Genomic DNA, 26440 nt, shown 5'->3' on the forward strand with positions numbered 1-26440 from the left:
TGGGCAGTGTATAGGGACCCCATTGGCCACCGCTGCAACTCATGGGCGACATGTCAGTAACGACAATGTGTAACCAGTGGGCCTACACTGTCAGTCTGAAGGAGTCATTGATTCGGAATCATGTGCAGAATGACATCTGGTAGTCATTCATGACTACTGCCATTACTTCCAGAGCATCAGTGACCTATTCAGACCAAACGTGTATAATCAGCAGCCCAGATGCCTCTGATTACATCATGTTGTTAACATTTCTTTCAGATGTGGCAGCAGCTGCCAGCATGTAAATGGTGGCAAAAATGTTTACATGCGTACAGCGTAAAATACGATTGAAATTAGAGCTCTGGACGCAGCTTTGTACTCATTTTTATTTTGTTTCATCATGCAGTAGAACAATTCAGCTACTATATGCAGCTGTGTGAATAGGCCTAGACATGTATACAGCTACTTACAGATGCATACAAAGACGTACACTGTATGTGGTGTATATTACACATTTGTGAATGAGCCCTTACGATAAGCTTTAAGTTGGCCAGCTTAGTAAAATGTATCAACACGGTATGTGAGCAATTTATATCCTGACCAGAAAAGATCATCCCAATATAACAAGATAACAGCTGACCAATCATAATACTCCTGTATGCTACAAGTTTAAAAGAGAACTCCGGCAGGATACAGAATTCGGTAATTGCTGTGCTATATGAATAGCTGTTCATCCTTGTCACCTTTTTTTTTATTAAGTACAGTATAGTAGTTTGGAATTAAAGGACTAGTACAGCAAAAATGCTGCATTTTGCTAATGGTAAAGGCTAAAACATATAATGATAGTATTCAAACTAGAACACTCTTGGGGTCCTTACAATGGTCACTTTTCATGCCCATAGTTTTACTTATTTATTTTTGGTGCTGCAATGGCTGAAACACCCCCCATCAGTGCTATGATTTGTTCAATATATCTCATGATGGTGGTCGCCTAAATGTAAAGAGCCACAAATGTGGTTCTATAATGGAAACAGAAGCATATGCAGCCTAACATCTGCTAAGACCTCACTGGCCTGATCATAATAGGCTGTACAGGAACAATGGACCTCTAACTCACATACAGACCCATGCATTGGATTTATGTATTTGCAAATATACATATACAGTGTATATATATTTATGGAACTGATTTTTAAACTTTAAAAGTATTATTACAGCACACACAGTATCTTGATTTCCGATAAACTAGCATATAGATTTACTGGTAATTTTTCATCCTGAATGGAGTTTTCTTTTAGCTTTTAGTGCTGTTTTATTTTAGCTATCAGTGCTATTTAAATATAATTGTAACTGTTTTGGGCAGAATGGGGAACGATTTCATCCTTTGTTAGTTTTTTCCACTCACTTCCCGCTTAGGTGACAATCTTGTCAATGGGACAGGGAGAGAGGGGAAATCTCCAAATGGGCTCACAGTAATAAAAATGAGGCACAGGTTCTACACTAACCCACTCCCTCTAATATTTTACAGGTTTTGGCTGGAGTTCTACTTTCCAGGCAAAATAGGGTTGATTTACTAAAACTGGTGCACTCAGAATCTGGTGCAGCTGTGCTTGATAGCCAATCAGCTTTTAACTTCAGCTTGTTCATTTAAAGTGTTATGAAACCCAGGACCCTGCATTCACTATATCTGGTCTCCCACAGTACACAGACCATGGAAATGCAATTATTTTAGTAAATATAAACTGGCAAATACCTTTTCTCATCAGCAGTATATAGCAGTCTTGTGACTTCTATCAGTGTTCAGCTGAGCACTGGTTAAAGCTTGTAGGAGGAGTTTTCTTTCTCCTCCAGGAGGATGCAGGATCCCTGGCCTCTGTTTGAACAGTGCTGATTGGCTCTGGGCTGATCACATGCACTCTCCCAAGAAAAAACCTCTCTATCAATGCACACCAATCTGAGCAAATGCAGTGTCTCCACACGATATGTCTTATCAGGGGATAAGAGGGGGATACTGGAAGAAGGGGAGGATCCGAGAAGACAGGATCAAACATCTTTTTTTACACAATGCAGAGGATTAACCCCTTAGGTTCCACAGTGAGTATATCAAGCATGCTTTACTGCATATACAGACTGATTTTACTGTTGTAGGTTTAGTAACACTCTAAGCTTTGGCAAGAAAACCTGGAAGGTGATTGGTTACTATGCAGCGTTGCACCAGATTTTGCTCTCTCCGGTGTTTAGTAAATAACCCCCAATATGTTTAAAGTTTCTGAGTAAGTTGGAGTGCATAGTGTTTACTAATGTTAACTATCACTTTATACTAAATTGTTTTACATACATGGTTCTGTATGTGTAACATGTTATTGTGGTCGTTATATGTCCTTTATATGCATTCAGCATGATACGCATGTTGTCAGAGCATGTCTTTTTGATGTTTTCCTGCTTGTTTACTAAATGGGTCAATGCACACATTCTGTCATTTCCCCCTCATGTTTTTTCCTCCCAGTTTCTCTGTAAATACACGGTTTGCTGGCTCACTTGGGAATCTGAACTCTGCTTTGGAAGAGCTAGATGGCACCCGCAGCTCCTTTCCCTCCCGCCCCAGCTACTCCCCAGCACACCCTTCCAGCTTGTACCCCTCCAGTCCTCCTGGCCGAAGCCAAGGCGAGTTCAACAACAACCGTGCCTGGAACGTGTCCACTGCTGGCAATGATTCGTATGGATCCTACCGACCCTCATACACAGGCCTTTCCTCCACTGCACGCTACCTGAGTCGCTCTATTCCTGTAAGTGTCCTGACATCACTCCATAACTCGCATTAGGAGAAGCCTGCTAATTACTGCTTTATTCCTGCAATGGCTTGTATTACTGCTTTCCTGCTTATGTCAGCCAACTAGTATGCTGCTTCTTCGTCCTTCAAACAACATAGTCTGTTTTAGATGGCTAATGGTAAAAATGGGTATTTAGAAGAGCATTCAACACCATTTCCTATGTTGCACTGTACACATAGGGCATATATAAAATCAAGACTTTCTGCTATGCTTTACAGTACAATTTTACTCATCTATTCTCAAATAACGACCATGTCATTGGTAAAACCCCAAAGGTAAAACTACTGTATGCAAAGTGCTATGTAAAATCCCTGTAAACTGATACACAAGGCATTAGAAAAAGGTGCAAAACTTATTAAAAGTGTCAAAAGGCAAAATTGTCAGGAAAATACATAACTTATGCTAACTAGATAAAGTCCCATATAACTTCCATTTCTGTGTAAAATAATAGAATTTGCCAGGTGCTACGTACCAAACAGAAAAAAATTGAAAAGAAATGGGTGAAAGGTTCTTTAAAAATAGAATGAAATCTAGTGGTGGATTGGATTGAACTCACAGTTCAGCATAGGGTCTGATGCAGTAGTGGGCCCAAGAGGAGAGATAGTAAAGGAAGGGATTTGTCAGGTATTATATTCGTATAATTCTGGTGGGGTTAGGCGGGTACTGTATATATAATGCTGGAGAGGTTGGGAGGTTACTGGTGAGCTTAGAGGGGTACTGTATTAAATGCTGGTGGAGTTTAAAGGGTACTGCATATAATACTGGTGGGGGTTTTATAATAGTTGAGGGGTTGGTGAGTATTGGAGGGTTTATGGGGGTTCTGTTTATAATGCTGGAGAGGTTGGGCAGGTAGTGGTGGAGTTGGAAGGATACTGTATATAATGCTGGTGGGGTTAGGCATGTGTTGTGGATAATGAGATGTTGGGAGGGTACCAGTGGGGTTAGAGGGATACTGTATACATTGTATAATGCTGGTGGGGTTAGATGGGTGCTATATATAATGGTGGAGGGTTGAGGGTACTGGTGGGTTTATGGAGGCACTGAAAATAATGCTGGAGGGGCTGGGAGGGTACTCGTGATGTTAGGGGGGTAAGGTATATTATGCTGATAAGGTTAGGCAAGCACTATATATAATGCTGGGAGGTTGGGAGGGTACTGATGGAGTTAGAGGGGTACTGTATATATTGCTGGTGGGGTTAGAAGGGTACTATATGTAATGGTGGAGAGGTTGGGGGTACTGGTGGGTTTCGGGGGTGCTGTATATAATGCTGGTGGCATTTGGGGGATACTGTATATAATGTTGGGGGGAGTACTGGTAAAATGCTGGTAGGGTTGGGGGTTCTATTATTACCACTGGGTAGGTCGAGGTAGAAAGAGGTCTTTATAGGATTTTATTAATGCATATAAAGTATTTTTGTATGTGAAAAGCTTTTACAGTGAAAGAAAACAAACATTCTAAGCTCAACTGACCTGAAGATGTACACTTGAACGGTCTGCAATTAGATGATTTTCATTAAAAAACAGACAAGAGATTGTTCAATGTTTTATTACACAATGACCCCGACACACTGGGGTTTATTTAGGAAAGCTGGAGAGTGCAAAATCAGGCTCACTTTTGTATAGAAACCAATCAGCTTCTAACTCAAGCTTTGGCAATAAAACCTGGAAGCTGATTGGTTTCCATGCAGAAGTGAGCCTGATTTTGCAATCTGCCCACTGTATCACCTCCAAGGTAAAAAGCAATATTTTCACCCCCAGTGATTTTTCATTTTTTGCTACAGAAATGTACAGTATGACTTTACCTGTAGCACTATAGCTAATGTCTACGAAGTCATGGTAATATAATTGCAGTGCTTTTAAACCTATATATATATATATATATATATATATATATAGTTAGGTCCATATATATTTGGACACCGGCACAGTTTTCATAATTTTGGCTCTGTATGCTACCGGAATGAATTAAAATGAAACAATCCAAATGAATTTGAAGTGCAGACTTTCAGCTTTAATTCAAGGGGTTGAACATAAATATCAAGTACAAATTTTAGGAACTGCAACCATTTTTATACATAGTCCCTCCATTTTCAGGGGCTCAAATGGACAAATTAATATAATCATAAATAAAATGTTCACTTTTATTATTTTGTTGAGAATCCTTTACTGGCAATGACTGACTGAAGTCTGGAACCCATGGACATCACCAAAGACTGGGTTTCCTCCTTTCTGATGCTTTGCCAGGCTCTAACTGCAGCTGTCTTCAGTTGTTCTTTGTTTGTGGGTCTTTCTGCCTGTAGTTATGCCTTCAGCAGGTGATATGCATGCTCAATTGGGTTGAGATCAGGTGATTGACTCGGCCATTGCAGAATATTCCACTTCTTTTCCTTCAAAAGCTCCTGGGTTGCTTTTGCAGTGTGTTTTGGATCATTGTTCATCCGATGTACTGGGAAGCGCCATTCAATCAACTTTACTGTATTTGGCTGAATCTGGGCTGACAGTATATATCTAAACACTGCAGAATTCATCCGGCTGCTTCTGTCTTTTGTCACATCATCAATAAACACCAATGACCCAGTGCCACTGGAAGTCAAGCATGCCCATGCTATCACATTGCCTCCACCATGTTTTACAGATAACGTTATGTGCTTTGGATCATGGGATGTTCCAAGCCTTCTCCACACTTTTTTCTTCCTGCCATTCTGGTACAGATTAATCTTAGTTTCATCCGTCCAAAGAATGCTTTTCCAGAACTGGTCTGGCTTTTTTAGATGTTTTTTGGCAAAGTCTAATCTTGCTTTTCTATTCTTCAGGCTTATGAATGGTTTGCACCTTGTGGTGAACCCTCTGTATTTGCTCTTGTGAAGTCTTCTCTTTATTGTAGACTTTGACAATGATACACCCACCTCCTGGAGAGTGTCCTTCACTTGTCTGGATGTTGTGAATGGGTTTTTCTTTACCATCCACCACTGTTGTCTTCCGTGGACATCCATGCCTTTTTATGTTGCTGAACTCACTAGTTCATTCTTCTTTCCTCAGAATGTACCAAACTGTTGATTTGGCAACTCCTAATGTTGCTGCTATCTCTCTGATGGATTTGTTTCACTTTTGAAGCCTTACAATGGTCTGTTTCACTTGCATGGACAGCTCCTTTGAACGCATGATGTAGGTTCACAGCAATAGATTCCAAATGCAAATACCACACTTAGAATCAACTCCAGAACTTTTACCTGCTTAATTGATGAAGAAATAACAAATGAGTAGTCCAAACCTGGTCATGAAACAGCTTTTGATTCAATTGTCCAATTACTTTTGGTCCTATAAAAAAGTGGGGATGGCTACTCTTCAGAGCTGTAATTCCTAAACCCTTCCTCCAATTTCGATATACATACCCTCAAATTAAATCTGAGAGTTTGCATTTTCATCCCATCCATTATATAAGTAAAGCTTGAATATGTTTTGGTAAATACCTGAAAAAAAATAAAATTGTGTCTGTGTCCAAATATATGTACCTAACTGTATAAATATATATATATATAAAAGCAGAATTAGTTCTCTGCATATGTGAATTATATCAGATTTACCTATATTTCTGTCATTAAGTTAGAGGGGCTGAATACAGATGCATGCCGCACTTTTTAGGCATCTATTTGTAAAAAATTTTAAAAACAATTTATAATTTTTCTTCCACTTCACAATTATGTGTCACTTTGTGCTGGTCTATCACATAAAATCTCAATAAAATACATTTACGCCTTTGGTTGTAACTTGACAGAATGTGGAAAATTTCAAGGGGTAGGAATTCTTTTTCAAGGCACTGTATATGCTTGTATGTAGTTCTATATGTACACATATAGGTGTAAATTACTGCACTCAAACATAATTTTTTTTTTCGTTGGAGAAGAAACATTGCTGCCTTATGGATCTTTATGCTGCTGTGTGCATCACCCCCAGGAAAATTGTTCAGTTCCATTAAAAAAAAAAAAAAAAAAGCTCCATGGCTACAAATGTGGTATTTTATGTCTGTGTGCAAGAGACCTCATAATATATCTGTTGTTTAAAGTGGTAGTAAACTCTTCTTGAATAATTTTACCTACAGGTAAGCTTATGATAAAGCTTACCTGTAGGTAAAATTAATATCTCCTAAACGTGAACCTTTAGGAGATATTAGCCCTTTATGATATTCGGCACATGCACTCTGAAGGAACTGCATACCCCTGCCATTCCTTCAAAGCACTGTGCCGTGGCCTGGGACTCATGTGCTGGAGTGATGTCATTGCGGCTCGGCCTTTCAGCCGGCCAGAGCTTGCGCACCCGGAAGGAAGATCAGGTGAAGCTGGAAGCCTCGGGAAGCCGTGACAGCGCTCCACTGGAGGGCTTCGTTTCAATGTAAGTCCTTCATAATGTGCTAGTATGCAATGCATACTAGCACATTATGCCTTTACCTTGCAGGGGTTTTTTGTTTTTGTTTTTTTTTATGCGGTTTACTACCGCTTTAAGTGAGTTCAGAAATGTAAGGAAAAGGAGGGTAGTAGATTCTTTATGTTTGAACAAATGTCATTCAATTGGTCGTTTTCTTTTCATCATTGCTTTCTATTTGATTTGTATTGATTGTGCAATGGTTTAAAATGATGATAAATTTACTCACATTTGTGTTCTTTCAGTCCCTTCAGTCTGAATCTGTTCAGTTCTAAAGGATCTCACAGTCCTGTTAGCCCTCTCCCAGATCTAAATCCTTTGCCATGGAAGAATGGAGGAGAGACAAAGGGAAGGAATCCTTTGTCAAGATAATATCTACTGTACAAGGAAGCTATCAACTATATCTGCAAGAGATGATATCTACTTGCTATAGACATGTACTGTTATGATTTACTACTGACTGTTTTTTTGTTTGTTTTGTTTTAAAAATTTTGACACCACTGTTGATTTTTTTTAATGATTTTTTTTAGCAATTTGTTTTCTAGGGAGTCTGTCCTGATTTGTACATATTTGGTCTGAAAATAAGAATGTCCTAATAAGACAAGAGGGTATTTTTGTCATGTTTTAGAAGATGTATGTATTTGTATATCTTACAGAATATATTTTCACATTAGGAATTGTTTGTAACCAAAAATCAAAAGATATATTTTTCTGTCTAGAATGATATTTTTATAATAATGTGTGCTGTGCTGATTGATTCTTGTCAGGCGTGTATTTCATGAGGAAAACATTTGAAACAATTGCAATATTTGGTGAAAGAAAGGCTGCGTGTTCTGCAGAAAGCAACTGGCAAATTAAATGGAAAGAGAGGATTATGGGTACTTTTCTTAGTTGATTCTAATTTCCTATTTATGAACACTGGCTATCCTGCTGTTGCTGATTATTATTTCTTTCAGTGGCACATGTTTTTCAGCCACTGCTGTGATGGTCATGACAGGGCTGTTCAAGACAGCCACCTTTTTGTATCATTTTTTTTTCTGAAAGCTTTTTTGTAAAAGCTGATTGAAGTAGAACATGTGTTTTTACAGGACCAATAAATCTAAAATAGGAACTGGAATTATCATGTATGAATATATAATACACTATATACACATATCATATTTTTTTTAGTTATAAAAATAGTAAACAACATTTTGTTACATACAGCTGATTGTAAGCCTCAGTTCACACATATGCAATTTATAATGCATTTCAGAACACATTGAATCGCATGACTGGTCAAATAACATAGTTTTTTATGTTTGATGTTCACATATATGCAGTCCGACTGCAGTGCAATTTTAAAAAGGGTCCTGTGCGATTTTCAGTGCATTTCCAGCCTGATATACTTTAAGTTTGCATCAGTATCGCCCCTACAATGCTTGAACAAAATTGCATTGCATCCGATCACCACATATATGTGACCCCAGGCTAAGGGCTTGTTCACACCGCAATTTCAGTATTCTGGATGCTCTTTTGCATACTCATGTACACATGTTTTTGATGCATTTCTGACACATTTTCATTGCAGTTCAGTGGGGGTTTTTTCATTTTTTTTGACACTTAAATCTTTATTTTTAAATAGGATAGTGTGCAAACTGGTGCAGTCCAGTGCATTTACACGTGTTTTGCTATGCATTCCGGACAGAAAAAAAATTTAGTACGTAGTACTTTTGTTGAAAGCACTGAAGCTGACTGCACTGGTATGAACTGGGCCATTGGTATATATGGCAATTACTGTGCATGCACTTTAGACACAGTTTAATATTTGCACTGGAAAGCATCTGGTGTGAACTAGCCCTTAATAAATAGTAGCTTTCTTTGAGACAAACTGAGATCTAAGATTACAACTGGAAAACAATCACATTGCTACTTCAAAGAGTGTTGTGCAGTAAAAATGAATGGAATTTGCCATTGAAAGTTACAGCTTAAACTGAACACTGGAAAAACATTTAAATACATAGTTGAAATATAAATAAAAGCTGATTCATCTGTCAAAGGGTTAGTATGCCTGTTCTTCAAATACTTATATTAAAGCTGGGAACACACCTATTGAAATTCAGCCAGCTCTGTAGCAACTGGTCAAACTTTGATCTGCGTGTAGCTCTTTCTGTTCAGCAGAAGCTGATCATTAGAACACTTCTGTTGAATGGTCCTGCTGGAAAACTAGCGTTTGATCAGCAGCTGCAGCCAATGGCTGCAGCTGCTGATCAGTGTATTCTGCCAGGGGGAGGAGTCCCCGCTATCAGAATACAATAACACAGCAGGAGAGAATTTGGTTGAACAGAAAAAAACCCACAGTCTGTATCCAGTTTTACACAGTACTGACAGACAACATAGCCAGGCCACTTTATTTCTGTTAAGCCATGCATCTAGGTCACCTCCTTGCCCCTAGTTTGTGATTGAAGACAAGTACACTAAGAAGATAAAGGCAGTGTTACATTATTTTAAAAAATCTGTTAAAGTGTTACTAAACCCATGACCCTGCATTCACTATATCCAGTCTTCCACGGTACACAGAACATGGAAATGCAATTGTTTTAGTAAATATTAACTGCTAAATACCTTTTCTCACCAGCAGTATATTGCAGTCTTGTGACTTCTTTCATTGTCTGGCCGAGCACTGGTTAATCTTGTAGGAGGAGTTTTCATTCTCCTCTAACTGTCCTATGAGGCTACATAACCCCTGATCCTCTGTCTGGACAGTGCTGATTGGCCCTGTGCTGATCGCATACAAAAAAAACCCAAACTCTTTAGCAATACACACCAAAGAGAACATGTGCAGACTTGCCACTGCTGCTCTATCAGCAGATGGATTGGGGACTGGGGAAGAAGGGGAGGATCAGAGAAGACAGGATCAAACAGCCTCTCTACACAATGCAAAGGATTAACCCCTTAGGTTCCACAGTGAGCATTCTTTACTCATATACAGACTGATGTTACTGGTGTGGGTTTAGTATCACTTTATGCTTTGTTAAACATTTAATCGTCTTTCAGAAATATGTAAAATATATTTAGAACTAGTCTAAAAATAATAATTTAGTGAAGAAAAATTAAGTCTTGCCTCAAATTTCTTTAATTAAAATCATAATCTTGTGCCCTTTATAAAAAAAAATGATTGGTAGCTTGTACTTTCAGCTCTTTAACAATGTGTTTATGTTCCAGTTGTATTTGAAACTTTAGCAATTTCTAACTTCCATACTACTGTGCCTGAATTTGAAATAATTATGCTGCTACACATATAAACTGAACTGTATATTACAAATTGGAGCATTTAGAGCTTTTTGATATTATTGGTTATTGGTTTGCATGTCTTTCTTGCCTAATAAGTTACTCATTTTTTTTTTTTGGATATGACATAAAGCAGAGCTGTAAATAAAAATAGATTTTACTATGTACCCGGGGCAAATTAGAGACAGCATGGGCCCTTGGTAGAGCCCAAGTCGTTGATCTTCACTCCAAATACATTACTTTGATCTGATCCCCTACTGAAAAATCCTTTGTTTACAAAGCATTAACACACTTCATGTGCTGTATTGGAATATATTCCATGTCTTTAACAGGAGCTTTGTTTTTTTCTCATGAAGACAGTATTTGTATCATTTTACTTTAAAGAGGAAAATTCTGGGCCTTAGGCTACTGCCCAGATCAAAATATGCTGCTGATGTATATAGAAATAGTTTTGAGATTACCAGTTAGACAAATAACAATGTGCAGATGGCAGTAATGCACAAAATCCAATCAGAATACATCTTTCACTGATCGGACAGTAATAAAAAATATTAGTATTTGCTTAGGGTCTTTGCATGTGATACTCATTCTCTGCAGTACCCTGTTGAATAGTCCTATCAGACTAGAGAAGAAGAAAATAATTATTCTGTTGTTAAAACAAATCTGGGTATTTAGATGCAAATCAATTGTGGAAACCAATGCATTAACATTTGTCTGAAGGTGGTACAATACTTGTCTAGCACATGAGAAAGGTTTGTGGTACTGCACAGTAAAAATGAAATAAAAGTTGTGCTAGATGTGACGAGTCTTGAAATTGGGCTCCACCACAATGGACTAAAATAGGTTTTAAGGCATATCAGTAACTGCATGTTTTGTTAGAGTAATCTGAAGATGTTTTAGCAGAAAGCATTACAGTGTTATTCATATTAAACAAAAAACACTGGATATATTGCGAATACAGTATTATAATTTAACTGTCACATTTTTATTCTTGAGTAGTTTGCAGGGTATAAAAACATAAATGCTGTCAGATGGTCAGCTTGTATAAAACATACTGTAGCTGTCAATACACATAAAGTCGTACAATCAGAATGTGCATGTTTAAAAGAAAACATACAGGAAATTGATTGGAGGATGGTCAGATCATATCTATATGTCTGACCATCTTTGTATGTCTATGGCAACTTTTTGGACATAAATAAATTGCAGACAGCATGAAAAGTACAGAATGACATTTTATACGTATTTAACAATAGCAATACCTTTCAAGCATATGGAGTGCTTTAGTTACTAACACTGTACAAAAGACAGTAATGTACAATGATCATTAACAACCAATCAGAAAGCTATTTTTAGCAGGTGAAAGTTGATTTTGTATTAGTAAGGGTAATGCACTTTTAACATGTTGCTTGTATCAAGTTTGTATATATTTGTATCTCCTGCATTTTGTTTGTTTTCAAGCTTTTAATGAAGAATTTTTAGACAGGAAACAAGTCTAAAGGCCCAATCCTCTGCTAGGATGTACATATGAACAACAATAATAATAACCAATAACCAGAGAGCAACATTTAATAAAGGCGTCATGGACCAACATGAGTATTGTGTTTTTTATTTTGTTCTTTATGTCTTGTGAAGCAAACAGCAGGGGTTTTAGAACATCTTAAAGTGAAACTACGGGCAAGATAAAAAAAATGACATATATGATGCAGACTGTCTTTGCACATCACTTTGCCTGAATCCCCAGGTAACACTTATTACCTGTTGCCAGTAGATATGTTATTTTTCAGCATCCCTTAACAGGGTGACAGTGCTGGGTTGTAATATCCGGGGTTGTCACCTTATGGACATGACAGTCTTAGGAGAACATGTAGCTTTAAACGGACTTTAATGCTCAGTTCACACCTATGCACACTTATATTACAGGGAGAAAAACAAAAAAGATGCAGTGCTTTTACAACTGACAGATTGCATCAGCTATATATATTTTTTATTGGTGGCGGAAGGCCTAGGCCAGTTTAACCACTTCCATACAGGGCACTTTTACCCCCTTCCTGCCCAGGCCAATTTTCAGGTTTCAGCGCTGTCACACTTTGGCAATTGCACGGTCATACAACACTGTACCCAAATTAAAATTTTATCATTTTCTTCACACAACTAGAGCTTTCTTTTGGTGGTATTTGATCATCACTGGGGTTTTTATTTTTTGCTAAATTAACAAAAAAAGATAGAAAAGTTTTGAACAAAAACCCACGTTTTCTTTGTTTCTGTTATAAAAGTTTGCAAATAAATAATTGTTCTTCATAAATTTAGGCCAAGATGTATTCTGCTACATGTCTTTGGTGAAAATAACCCAAATTAGTATTTATTATTTAGCCTGTAGGAAAGTTATAGAGTTCACAAACTATGGGATATATCTGAAAATTGATCAATCCTGAAGTACTGACAGCCAATCTAATTTCTTGAGGTCCAAGAATGTCAGAACAGTACAGATATCCCCCAAATGACCCCTTTTTGCAAAGTAGACAGTCCGCTGTTTTTCATAAGAGGCATGGCGAGTTTTTTGAAGTTGTAATTTTTTTGTGATAATTTTTTGGAAAATTAAATGAAAAAAATTATTTTCACTATTTTTTTTTACATACTGTCACCAGTGCAGTACAGCATCATCATATAACTGGCATGGCGGTGAACAGGGACACTGACTAGTAACAGTACGAAAAAAAAAAAAGCTGTTCGCCCAGCCGCCATCTTGCTATAGACCGGTTGGCAACTGGTTAAAGAGGAATAATTTTGTTCCCCCCCTTCCCCAAAAACAGAATCCCTAACACTTTTCTATTTAAAAGAAAAACATACTTACTAAATCACAGAGACCATATTTTTTTTGCTAATGTGCAACAGAGAAGGGTTATGAGGCAGAAAAGAGTACCATGTAGAATGTGTAAAGTTCTGTTTTAATATTGAGGCTGTAGTGCCTGTAAAATTATTCAAGCTACTAACTACAATTTTGCAAGCAATATGATGTTCATATTTAGCAGGGGATTGGTCTATAATTAGAAAGTTCTAAATTATCAGGTTTTGAGATTGCAGTCATTTGAATTAAAAGTAACAGGATGTCTTATCCTTCCTCAGCCACAAGTCCCCAGGCCCTGATGGTATAGCTGCTGAATGATATAAGGTATATGTTGATGAGCTTGCCTCAACTTTTTGTGATCTTTATGCTTCCATGAGGATGATTCCCTGTATCATGCGATTGTGGTCCTTATATAGAAACCTGACAAGGATCCTCTCTGCTGTGGCTCATATAGGCCAATCTCCTTATTGAATATGGATCTAAAGATTCTTACCAAAGTACTGGTAACCCACCTATCCTAAGATTATTCAGGGTCTGGTTGACTCGGATCAAACATGTTTTATACCCCAGAAATCCACATATATTAATATTAGGCGACTCTTTACTCATACTCAAGCCACTCGTGTAAACTCGGGCAGTAGGGTGGTAGTGGAGATCCACATAGAAAAAGCTTTTGACTCCGTGGATTGGAAGTACATGCACCTGGGTGCTGGAGAGGATGGACTTTGGCCCATCCTTCCTAAAATCTGGTATAAGCAACCCCCAGCAGCTATAAAAATAGAAAACATGGTATCCTCCCCCTTTTTGGTAATGAGTGGAACTCACCAGAGGTGCCCATTGTCGCCTATGATATTTGCTGTAATAATGGAGCCCATTGCGCTGGACCTCAATAGTAACCCTTAGATTAGGGGTCTGGTGCTTCACACACTGCAGTAAAAAGTGGCTTGTACGCAGACGATATGCTGTTCTTACAGGACCCAAATCTTTCCTAGAAAGTTGCCCTGTCCATTTTGCCTTTTCAAGGTTTAAAGACAACTGGAGTCCCAAATTCTTCCCCTTGACCCCATATTGCCGGCAGATAGGGACAGCTCCCTGCCTCTTCAGTGAGTGATCAAAATTAAATACTTAGATGTCATGTCACGTGACAAATACTGTTACTTACTTTGTACCCCTGAAATGTATGCCCCTCCTACAATTAAAAAAAAATCTAAAGTTGACACCTGGAAAATTACCTCTTTCAATGACTAGCAAAATAATCTAATAAAAATTAAATTGCTTCCAGTTTTTCTATATGTTCTTAGAAACGCCCCAGTTTGAATCCCCTTTCACTCTTCAGACAGCTCGATACCTTGGTTTCCTTCTTAATTTGTTTACCTTAAAGCAGCCCTCTGACTGGAGGTTTGACCTTACCAATTTTTTACCAGTATTTCTTAACTGGGCAACTAATACATGCCAATAATTGTCTGACATTTCTGAAGGACAAAGCATTGTTTGTGATGGAGCCTGCGGTTCTGGGCTCCTATGAAGCGGTACAATCCATTTTATATCGAGGTGGACGTACCCCATATCCTCTCACTTGTACTATGAGAGCAACCATTAGGGCGTGGGATAAAACCCAGGTGATCCCTTTGGTCTCCTTAAACTGCTAGTCCCCTCATACCCTGCTATGGAATAATCCAAATCCACCATTTCATCCAGATGAACCCTAAAGAATTTATTTTTTTCTGGTAAATGTCCTGCTTTTGATGAATTCAAAATTAAATATGCTCTCCCAATTGGTATTTTTCTGATATATCCAGTTGCGCCATGCCTGTCTTTTCCAGTTTGACCTAGCCTCATTTTATCTATCATCCACTAGTCTTGAGACAATGTTGAGAGAGGAGGCTCTGCCCAAGGCTCACTCGACACTATATAAAGATCTGCAGCCATAATCCTCCTGGGACAGATGTAGGGAATCTACGCCAGGGATAGACTCGTCCAGTTTAAATTTATTTGCGAGTATTATTTTATGCACGCTAGGCTTGGTAAATATTCTGCTGATCATAACAGTGCATGTTGGAGATGTTCATATACAAATGCAGATTTTAAACACATCTTTTGGACGTGTCCTGATATTAAGTTCTATTGGTGCCAGGTCCTTCCATTTATATTTGAGACAACTGCTATTCGAGAACCCCAAGATATGCTCTCTTGCTTATTGGGGCTTGTGGAGCCTTTCGCCTCAAGAAATACAACTAGAACACTGCTTGGTGTATTATTGTTCTAGGCAAGAAAATCAATTATATTAACATGAAAATCACCTGTGTCTCCAACCCTAGCTAACTGGAAATCTTTGGTGAATTCTGTTCTTACACAAGGCCACTTACGACAGTAAGGGATGTCTGCTCAAATTTAACAAAGTTTGGTCCATATGGCTGGAAAACCCCAACACAGCAGTCTGATTTGTTTCAAATGTACCCCCAAGCTCACTTGCGTTGATGCAGTATTTTAGACTTGGTGGACCTCCCTGCCCGAATAGATTCCTAACATGGGGGAGGGTGCGTCCTCTGCCGTTCCGTGGCCTCATGCAATTTACAGACTTCTATATCACACTGGGGATATAGCCCTAAGCCACTATGTGTTAGTCCTTTGCTGTAATGGCTCTTGACCATTGTCCTTTTACCTCCATTTGTACTGATGTTTGATGGTTTGTTTGGTTTTATGAAGTACAACTGTTAAATGTTTTTACGTTTTGTTGAGTGCTGCCACATTTTACGATTTGTAATTTTATAAAACTCAGTAAAATATAAAATAAAATTTTAAAAAAGTAACACGGTGAAGGTTTGATTTAAACTATTGAATAGAATGACTAAGCATAGATTTATGCCAGTAAAAGTTTATTTTGTTTTTGAAATCCTCGATTGCGGTTTGTGGACACTGTAAACTTATGTGCAATTTTGCCGCCATAGCAAACAATTACTAATAATACACTTTTTGGCCTTGGAACTTTGGTCAGTTAAAGGGTATTTGGATAACGCACCTTGACTATAAAATGTTTGGTTCTCTATTTATTTAGCTGTGATAAGAAAAGGATATAGAATGTTGCTACTAAAGTGCTTAGGTTAAAATTAGTGCAAGTATTCTAGGTACTGATCACTTGAAGTAGATGTAAAATCCTTTAAAAAGCAAAATGCTGTGTATCTTGGGAAATTTGGGATTTTTTTTCTTATCCTAATGCTGCTTATGTGTGTCCTGTAGCTTCTTTACAGCACTGCAGTTACAACAGACTGTTTTTTTCACAAGGCAAATTTCCTATATTTTATTTGTAAAGTACAGGACACAGGTTGGATATTCATAGACCCTGAATTATAGACTGCTACCTTCAGGTGATTGGACACTGGGAAAGCTTTGCTGGACATGTCCCCCCCAGGTATGCTCGTATAGCTCTACCCCACTCCATGGAACCTCAGTACTTCTTAGTCAACTCCTCAATGTCTTCTACTACAACAGTAGAAACAGTGTATCCAAATCTGTGCAACCACAGTAAAACCTTGGGAGCTGTACCCAGACTGGACACCATAGGCTTGGCCTGTAATGTTGCATTGAGCACTGTATCCTTCTTGGGCGTTTAGTAGTGCACTAATTGCAACGCATGAGGTTAGCCGCAGGGTGCTATACAGGTTTAGAGCTATGGTCCATCCCTATAAAACTCAGACCCTGAAGGCCCCATCCAGGGGTATGCTCACCAAGATGGGTGAAGTCTGAACCCAAAACAGGGACCAGCGATATGTACAGGTAAGACAGGATCACCTTGTTCTTGGACCAACACTATAGCCTCGCAGCAAGTTTGAGATTCAATGTGTTACTTGCATTATCTTTATTATGTTTTTCCTAAATTAGTATGTTTTTATGTTAAAACTTTCAGGAAACTGGGAATGTGTTTGAAAAATCATTGACTTATGGAGTGTGAATCTTTTCAAACTTGGCTGTAAAATTTCACCATTTCATGCTTAGCCCCCTGTGGATGATTAAGGCTGCATTCACACTTGACTGTTTTGTAGCTTGAAGCTCGAAGCTCTAAAAAAGCTCAAACTTAAAAAATCAGTTGTTCTCTATGGTGCCTGTTCCTGCAATCAGGTGTGAACAGGCACTATAGAGAACAATTGATTTTTTAAGTTTGAGCTTTGTTGGAGCTTGGAGCTTCAAGCTACAAAATTTTCAAGTGTGAATGCAGCCTCAGGTGTTACATCACACCACAGGTTGGACTATTACCACTACTCCTGCTTCTGCTTGGAATTTTTTAAAGGGTACTCAGATACTTAATCCTGTCCATTTGCCACAAGGACTTTGCTACAGGATGGTCAACATCTGGCCTGCTGTAAACTCTTTCACAGGCATGCTTACAGCATTTTCACACCCTATTTTCACATCCCACAGGGGAATACTGCAAACTAATCACAGCAAAAGCTCAGGCAAACACTAGCTCTTCCGATGGCCTGCAAAACAGTAAAACCTCTTAGAGTGACAATGCTTCCTTTGCAGCGAAGCAAGATCCTATTTTAACACCAATCTGCAACCAATTCTAGCTTTATCTCAGGCACACAATAAGCAATATGTCTGACTAAGGCAGATTTTCTGCAACTATAACTTTACATACATAGTTACATGGTTGGTAAGATTGAATAAAGACACAGTCTATCCAGTTCAACCCGTGTGGGTGTGTGTGTTCATGTTAAATCTCATTCTCTGAATGCTGTGTTCTCTTAAGAAGCCCATCCAAGAGTTTTTTTGAAACTATCAATACTTCCCGCTGACACCACTGATCGTGGAAGCGAGTTGCACATCCTTACTGCTCTGACAGTGAAAAACCCCCTATGCAGTGTAAAGTTAAACTGCTTCTCTTCCAATTTGAATGAATGGCCCCATGTCTTCTTACCCTCCCTGAGACTGAATAGTTTATTCTTTATGCTGGAATCACCATTAAAATATTTGTGTATCGCTATCATATCCCCTTTCAAGTGTCTCTTCTCCAGGGAGATTAAGTTTAGTGTTTTTAGTTGTTCCTTGTAACTAAGGTTCTCCAGTACCCTTTTTAACTTTGTTGCCCTTCTCTGGGCTCTCTCCAGCTCCGGCACATCGTTCCTAAGGACTAGTGACAAGAACTGAACAACATACTTCAGATGTGGCTGAACCAAAGTTTTCTAAAGTGGCAGGATTATAGTTTTAGCTGACTTTATTGGGCAACTAACAGCTTTAATAGAACATCACTATCCAGGGCTCTTCTCCAACCCCACCTTCTCAAATGAAACTAAAATGCCTGATTTACTAGACCCAGGCATTGGTGGTAATGAAGAGGATCCAGAGGTAGTGTTAGAGGAGGTTGTGGAAGATTTATTTACCCCAGGCTCTTATACACCTAATGTTACAGCTTCACGCTATATACTTGCCAATGTAGATCTGCTCACTTACGCTGTGCACAAAAGTCTTGGCATTGACACACTTCATTTCCCTACATCTCACCATGCCTCCTTGGGTACTAAGAGATCTGTTATTTTCCAAAACCACAAACTGCTTAGCATTTGTAAATCAATGTGGGTATCTTATGTACCAGATCTTAATGCTGAGGTTAACAGGTTAGTTTCTACCAGGGAGCAGTTGGTCCATTCCAAATGTTTGCATCATAAATATTTGACCCTTGCCAAACTAGCTAAGATTTATGGTGATTATGTTTCCTCCTGTTGGCATTGCTCCTTTACTGTGGATGGACTTATGCACATATTTTAGGAATGCCTGGCTTTTCAGGTATATTGGGAGGAGGTCCTTCATTGCATCCAGTCTATTACGTCTATACCCCTTAATCCCTCTGTCAGGATGTGCCTTTTAAATTTTGGTGGATGGATTGGTTACCCAAGGCTACCTGTACCCTGCTCACTTTATTACTATACTATGCAAGGAAACCTATTATCCTATTGTGGAAGAAGACTGCAGCTCCCAAAAAACTGCTCACTTGACTGGGTTATGCTGAGTGCTACTGTGTTTTCTCTTCCATTATCCCGATGCATATGTGCTGCTTCTCCTTCATGTCCTGTGGGAGATGTGTGGGGTTTGAAAACATTTCCTTTATGCTTAACCTTTGCCTGTGAAGAGGTATTACATCTTGGATTCTCCTTGAGATATGGAGTATGCTGTATTTGTCACAGGTTTTGTATACTACTGTTGTCATACTACTGTTTTCACTTTTCTTGCTGCTTTGACTGTCTATGCAGGTATTGTTTTTTTAGACGTGCTATTACGTTTTGTACTTTTGTACCTTGTTTTTTTATTTCAAAATTAAAAAATACAATAGAAATATAGAATACAAAAAAAGTCTGCCCTACAAACCTTTCTTTATTCCAGAATACTTAGACCTCATTCTAGACACAGGTCAGGCAAAGGTTTTACCTGTAAAAGAGAGTGGCTGAAAAGTGTCCTTTAAGATGAGGAAAATGGTTTATTTTCAGTTCTAAAAAAAATGGCTCCTATGTGCCCTTGAGGAGAAGGAAGAGGAAAAGGACATAGTAGCAGTCCTTAAAATAATTTGTGCTATGCACCCTTGTGGATGAAAAGGGCACATTAGCAGTACAGAAGAAAAAAATGGCTGCTATGCACCATTGAGAAGGAGTGAAACAGGCACATTAACAGCTTTAAAGAAAGTGGCTGCTATGCACCCTTGAGGAGGAGAAAGAAAAACAAGGGTTCATTAGCAACACTAAAAGAATGTGGCTGCTATACTCCCTTGAGAAAGAGTGCCGGCCTTTTGCTGCCGACTTGTCTCATTGAGGTGCGGTTTCTATCAAGCTCTGTAGTACAGGATCAAGTGTTTCCTCGTGCATGTGATGCCTAAATGGCTAATATACTTATAATAACCATGCAGCAAAGTGCCTAATTCCAAACTTAAAGCAAGCCAGCACAGCTTGTGCATCAACCACAGATAAAATGAACCAAAAATTATAGAAAATTGTGCAGGCACATTTACCAAAACACTGCAGGCACAGGCTGCAGACCACAATGCTGCTGTTGGTAGCAGATACGGTACAAAAAAGCACCCAGACTGCACAGCTCTTTCTATTTTCTGTCTATTCAAGTGCTTGTGTACTGCCCTGATGCTAACCAATTTCTTCCAAACACATACCTATGGCTAAGTTCACACTTAGTGGGTTTGTGGCCCACGTTTGCGCTGGCATGGCAGCCCATTTATCTGAATGGGCTGTTGTGCCTGCATTTCCAACAAAAAAAAAGATTCTTGAGCCATCTTCAAAACGCAGCCACAGGGAAATTGCATGGTATTATATCCTTCCGGTTCCTGCACCCGCAAACACTCTGCAAGTCTAGATGCATGGGGGTGCCTTTAAGAATGAGTTGCAGCCTCACACCTCTCTACAGAGCAGCGTTTTTTGGCTGCGGGTGCTGGAACCGCTGCAGTTCCTGCAACCACACCTACCGCTACAGTTTGAACCTTGTCTAAATTCTATATTTTCAATATGTTGGGAATACTTGAGGGAATACAGGATGGGAGGGGGTTGGGGAATGTGGGTTGTGGTCTTGAAGAGTTTTGTGCACTGTTTTCACATTTTATTACACTTTTAGGACAATGCTGTGCGGCACTGCAACAAAAGTTCACAAACTATACTATGAAACTACCATTTTTTATGACACTGGTCAATTTGTACAATGTTGAGGGCTTTAATCTTTCTCACCTTGTTCACCAATAGTCCTTGCCTGGGGACCAGAAAATGTCATAATTTCCTGCCCTGGGGACCAGAAAATTTTACTGCATATTATCTCTTCAGTTCCTTCATCACCCCTCTTTGTAGTTCTGCTGTTGCTGGTGGGGCATATGGAAGCACGGCAGGATTGAGTGGATAGTATAAGTCAATGCCACTTTCCTCAGTCTGCCATTCCTGTTCCAGCCCCATCTCTGCCCTGCCAAATGTATTGTGATGGTCAGATATATTGTCTTATGTGTACCTGTAGGTTCAAAACTGGGCTGTAAAACTTTTCTATTTCTCTACATCTATTCCTATTTTCAAGACACAAAAAAGAGTAGACCATGAAAGGAAAAAAAAAACCTGTTAATGAGTTTCATTGCCCATCTGTAGCTCTCTTCTGTCAGAACTAGACTTGAGCTGCTGGAGGGTGATAAAACTCATTAACGTGTTTCTTTGTATAAAAGGTCCACTTTTTTATAGTTTAATTGTCTGGAAAATGATAAATTCAGACAAATAGAAGAACATCAGTAGCTAGTTTCAGACCTACAGGTAGAGCATCTAACCATTCCATTGTATGACTTCTTAATATGAATAGGGAAAGAAGGATTTTTTCAACTGTACTGTATTCAATAAAAGAAAAAAATATGCTGACCGTATAGAAGAGTAAAGTGAATTTTTTTTTAGGAACACAGGTAATGTAGTATAATAGTTAATGTAGCTGTCTTTAAAATGTACACTCACCGGCCACTTTATTAGGTACACCTGTTCAATTGCTTGGTAACACAAATTGCTAATCATCCAATCACAGGGCATCAACTCAATGCATTTAGGCATGTAGATGTGGTGGACACGACTTGCTGAAGTTCAAACCAAGCATCAGAATAGGGATGAAAGGGGGGTTAATTGACTTTGAACATGACATGGTTGTTGGTGCCAGACAGGCTGGTCTGAGTATTTCAAAAACTGTTCTTGGATTTTCACACAGAACCATCACTAGAGTTTATAGAGAATGATCCGAAAAAGAGAAAATATGCAGTGAGTGGTAGTTGTGTGAACAAAAATGCCTTGTTGATGTCAGAGGAGAATGGACACACCGGTTGGTTCAACATTCAGATGGTGGGGTCAGAATCTGGAGTAAACAACATGAAAGCATGGATCCATCCTGCCTTGTATCAACAGTTCAGGTTGGTGGTGGTGGGGTAATGGTGTGGGGGATATTTTCTTGGCACTAGCAAGGTTTACCCAATAAAGTGGCTGGTGAGTGTATGTCTATAGGCTCATGGCTCAAGACATTTTCAAATTATACTTTTATATTTGCAGTAAAAATGTTTTATATTTATTTTTATTACATTTTAAAAAATAACATACTATTAAACAATTATCTAAACTTTAAAAAATACATATTGAAAGCTAGAATTGAACCCCGAGGGGCTGCAACAACCATTACACCAGATCAGTTGTCATTTTGCAGTAGATAAAATCAATGCCTGAGAAATTTGAAATTGCTTACACACATTTAAAAAGATGCTGTTGATGAACTCATGGGAAAGGTAGTTTGTAAACAAAGCAGAGTACCAGGTTGGAAGTGACATGAGCTGAATGTTTTTATCCTCCCATTGGTGCAGGGGACCTGTATTGAATCCAGTGCAGAGTAATGACATCACAGCAATACCATACTATATATCTATTATTATTATTAATAATAATAATAATAATAATAATAATAATAATATTATTATTACAGGTACTTATATAGCACCATCCATTTACGCAGCCCTTTACATATATAAGAATGTGTGTATATATATATGTACATATACAGTTGTGTTCAAAATAATAGCAGTGTGTTGAAAAAAGTGAATAAAGCTCAAAATCCTTCTAATAGCTTTTATTTCCATACACACAAATGCATTGGGAACACTACACATTCTATTCCAAATCAAAACATGAAGAAAAATATATCAAATCTGTGTTGTTCCTCTAAAAAAATTGAAGAAAAGTGAATATTAGACTGTTCAAAAAAATAGCAGTGTTTGTATTCTTCTTTACAAACTCAAAAATTCACTATATAAACTGAAAAATGTTTGAAGATTTTTCTTTCCTTTGAATCACTTAATTAATATGTAGTTGTATAAGCACTGTTTCTGAGAACTGCTGTACATCTGTGTTGCATGGAGTCAAACAACTTCTGGCACCTGTGAACAGGTATTCCAACCCAGGGTGATTGGACTACATTCCACAGTTCTTCTCTATTTCTTGGTTTTGCCTCAGAAACTGCATTTTTTATGTCACCCCACAAGTTTTCTATTGGATTAAGATCCGGGGATTGGGCTGGCCACTCCATAACATCAATATTGTTGGTCTTTTGCCGATGTAACCGTCACCAGAAAGGCTGCCTTGATAGAGAGCTCCCTCACTATGGGTGGACCAACTGATTCTAGAACACCTCCCAAAAAGAAGTCGAGGACAAGCAGAAGGTCCCATTTTGGGAACCTCAGTTTCCTCTGGGGCCTCAACCTTACTGCCCCTTTGAAGAATTGCTGAACCAGAGAGTGGTCGGCCCATGATACTCCAGTGAAGGCCTAGATGGCTGACACTTGAATCCTGAGTGTGCAGCGCTAATCAATATTACATTAAAATATCAACATAAAAGTCCAAATAAATCCTCAAGTAAATGAGACAGGTTGCAGAAAAAGATTCTAGCGTCATGAACCGTCACCAAACATCCAAATAAATAAGCCCCTTACCGGACGTTCAGACCGTATAATATCGGTCAATATGCGCAGTACATAAGGAATCAATGAGGCCGGTAATTTTTCACTAAGAATCCTCCTTAAGGTGATGAATAATCCTCCTCTTTAAAGATCTTCAAAAGTTGGAAATACTCCCATCCACTATTCAAATAAGGGATATAAAACAAAAGCAACTCATAGTGTAGTATTTAAGTAAAGTTTTGACAAATTTAATGAAGGTTCCACGTACATCAAGCATTAAAAAAACCAGCATTGACTGAAATGTTTCAAACCGAAAATATGGTCGCTGTCCCTCCAGAACGGAGTGACATCACACGCGGAAGCTGAACCGAACACGTATCGTCGTCAGGAAGACGTCGTCAGGGGCGACTTGAAAACACATGAGGCGACCTTGAAAGCTCAAAAGGGAGACACACGAACTGGAGATGCCGATGGTCGACAGCAAACCGGAGGAATCTCAGAAAATCAATGGGCACATGAACGTAGGCGTCCTTCAGATCTATAGACAGGAGCCAGTCGCCTGGGTGAACTGCTTGTTGAATTGTGAACAGCGTCTCCATCTTGAATTTTGACTTCCTGATAAAGGAATTTAGATGGGTGAGATCTATGACCGGCCTTCAAGCCCCATTTCTTTTCTGGACCAAAAAGTGGGGTGAATACATCCCCTGAAATTCTTCTGCCTCTGGAATTGTCATGACAGCACATTGCGCCAGCAGAGAGTCCACGTAGGACAGCAGGATTTCCCTCCTTTCTCTGGAATATGGAAAGGCCGTAGAGGTGAACTTGAGTTGAGGAGGGCTCTTGAATGCCCAAGCATGCCCTAAAGATACCGTGTTGATGGCCCAGACATCCCATATTGAAGCCGCCCGGACATGCTGAAAATGGCGAAGGCGTGCCCCCACTTGGCCTGCCTGAGCGGGCCCAATCTTAAAAGGACTTGCACGCTTGGCTGTTACTGAGGACAGCATAACCCGAGCCAGCAGATGGGTAAGGTCGATTGAGGCCTCCCAAAGAAAGGCAGATGCCAACCTCAGCTCCCGGATAGCTGAATTCCTGGCCACCTATTCTGGAACTCCTCTGAGAGCTGCATCCACATTATCCAACCACACTTCCATAGCTTTAGATAAGGCCGCTAAGGCAAGTGCCGGCTTGCAAGCCATCCCTGCCATATTGTAGATTCGCTTGAGATTGGAATCAATTCTCCTTTCCAGGTTGTCCTTGAAGGACACCGAATCCTTGAGAGGGAGGGTAATGTGCTTGGCTAGCCTCCTCAAGGCCGCATCCACAAGAGAGGCCAATTCTAAATGTTTGACGTCCTCTGATTTGAACGGATAAAGCTTGGCTGCTTTGTTCAGCAAGGAAGTCTTCTTATCAACATTGCTCCACTCCTCTGTGAAAGTATCCCCGAGTTCCTCCAGGAACAGAAAGTTTGGACGGTCCTTCCTTAGATGTTTGAAGAATTTCCTGTGTTTAGGAGGGGATTCTATGGCTTCTTCCCACTTCAGGGCCTGTTTGACTGCTTTGATTAAGGGCGAGTCAAAGCCCACATGCTTACTCTTTACTCTCCGCCTCACTGTCTAAGTCTCCGACTGACAGGTGGCTAAGTTGTGAAGGCTCTAATCCCTCTTGGAGGATATTATTTGTGTTGTATTTGTATCATTGAGTTTTGGGATCCTCAGTAGGATCATATCACTTTTTTTGGGCACAATTCAAAAAGAAGTAATATATATTCATATATATATATATATACAGTATATACAGTTGTGTTCAAAATTATAGCAGTCAGACATCACTAACCTGATCAATCACTGTTTTTGGTAGAAATTATATTTCTACATGGCAAATAATTTACTAGCAGGTGTAGTAGAGTAATAGAAATCCAACAGACCCAACAAGCATGACATGCATGCTGCTGATTCTGTGTAATTGAATCACTAATTGAAAGGGGCATGTTCAAAATAATAGCAGTGTGGAGTTCTATTAGTGAGGTCATTCATTCTTTGAAAAACAGGTGGCAATTATTGCCCTTATTTAAGGAAGGAAGGCAGCAAATGTTATACATGCTGGTTACAGTGCATTTCTCATTGAAATTCTGAGGAAAATGGGTCGTTCCAGACATTGTTCAGAAGAACAGCGTACCTTGATTAAAAAGTTGATCGGAGAGGGGAAAACATATAAAGACTTGCAGAAAATGATAGGCTGCTCAGCTAAAATGATCGCAAATGCTTTAAAATGGCAACCAAAACCTGAAAGACGTTTAAGAAAGCTAAAAACTACCATTTCGAATGGATAGAAGAATAGCCAAAATGGCAAGGACTCAGCCAACAATCAGCTCCAGGAAGATCAAAGAAGGTCTAAAATTACCTGTGAGTACTGTTACAATTAGAAGACGCCTATGTAAAGCTAAGCTATCTGCAAGAAGCCCCCGCACTGTCCCACTGTTGAAAAAAGGACATGTGCTGAAGAGGTTACAATTTGCCAAAGAGCACATTGACTGGCCTAAAGAGAAATGGCGCAACATTTTGTGGACTGATGAAAGTAAGATTGTTCTTTTTGGGTCTAGTGGCCGGAGACAGTTTGTCAGACGACCCCCAAACACTGAATTCAAGCTAC

At 39.1% G+C, this 26440-nt stretch overlaps 1 protein-coding gene across 3 annotated transcripts in view; it reads left to right on the forward strand.

The window, feature by feature from the left end:
• CDC14A (cell division cycle 14A) overlaps positions 1-12090 on the forward strand; it is a 162566-nt gene extending 150476 nt beyond the window's left edge. For 2 of the 3 annotated variants that reach the window (XM_089686579.1, XM_089686580.1), the window contains 2 exons: positions 2486-2765; positions 7475-12090. In XM_089686579.1, coding sequence (XP_089542705.1) covers positions 2486-2765; positions 7475-7504 — 310 coding nt within the window. In that variant the 3' untranslated portion in view covers positions 7505-12090. The remainder of the gene's footprint in view (positions 1-2485; positions 2766-7474) is intronic. The other variant, XM_089686581.1, reaches the window with a different exon arrangement.
• The last annotated feature ends 14350 nt before the right edge of the window (positions 12091-26440 follow it).

This window comes from Staurois parvus, unplaced genomic scaffold (assembly GCF_062004578.1).
Source record: "Staurois parvus isolate SC_StPar_1 unplaced genomic scaffold, SC_StPar_1.0 ptg000402l, whole genome shotgun sequence".
In the NCBI taxonomy this organism is placed as follows: Eukaryota; Metazoa; Chordata; class Amphibia; order Anura; family Ranidae; genus Staurois; species Staurois parvus.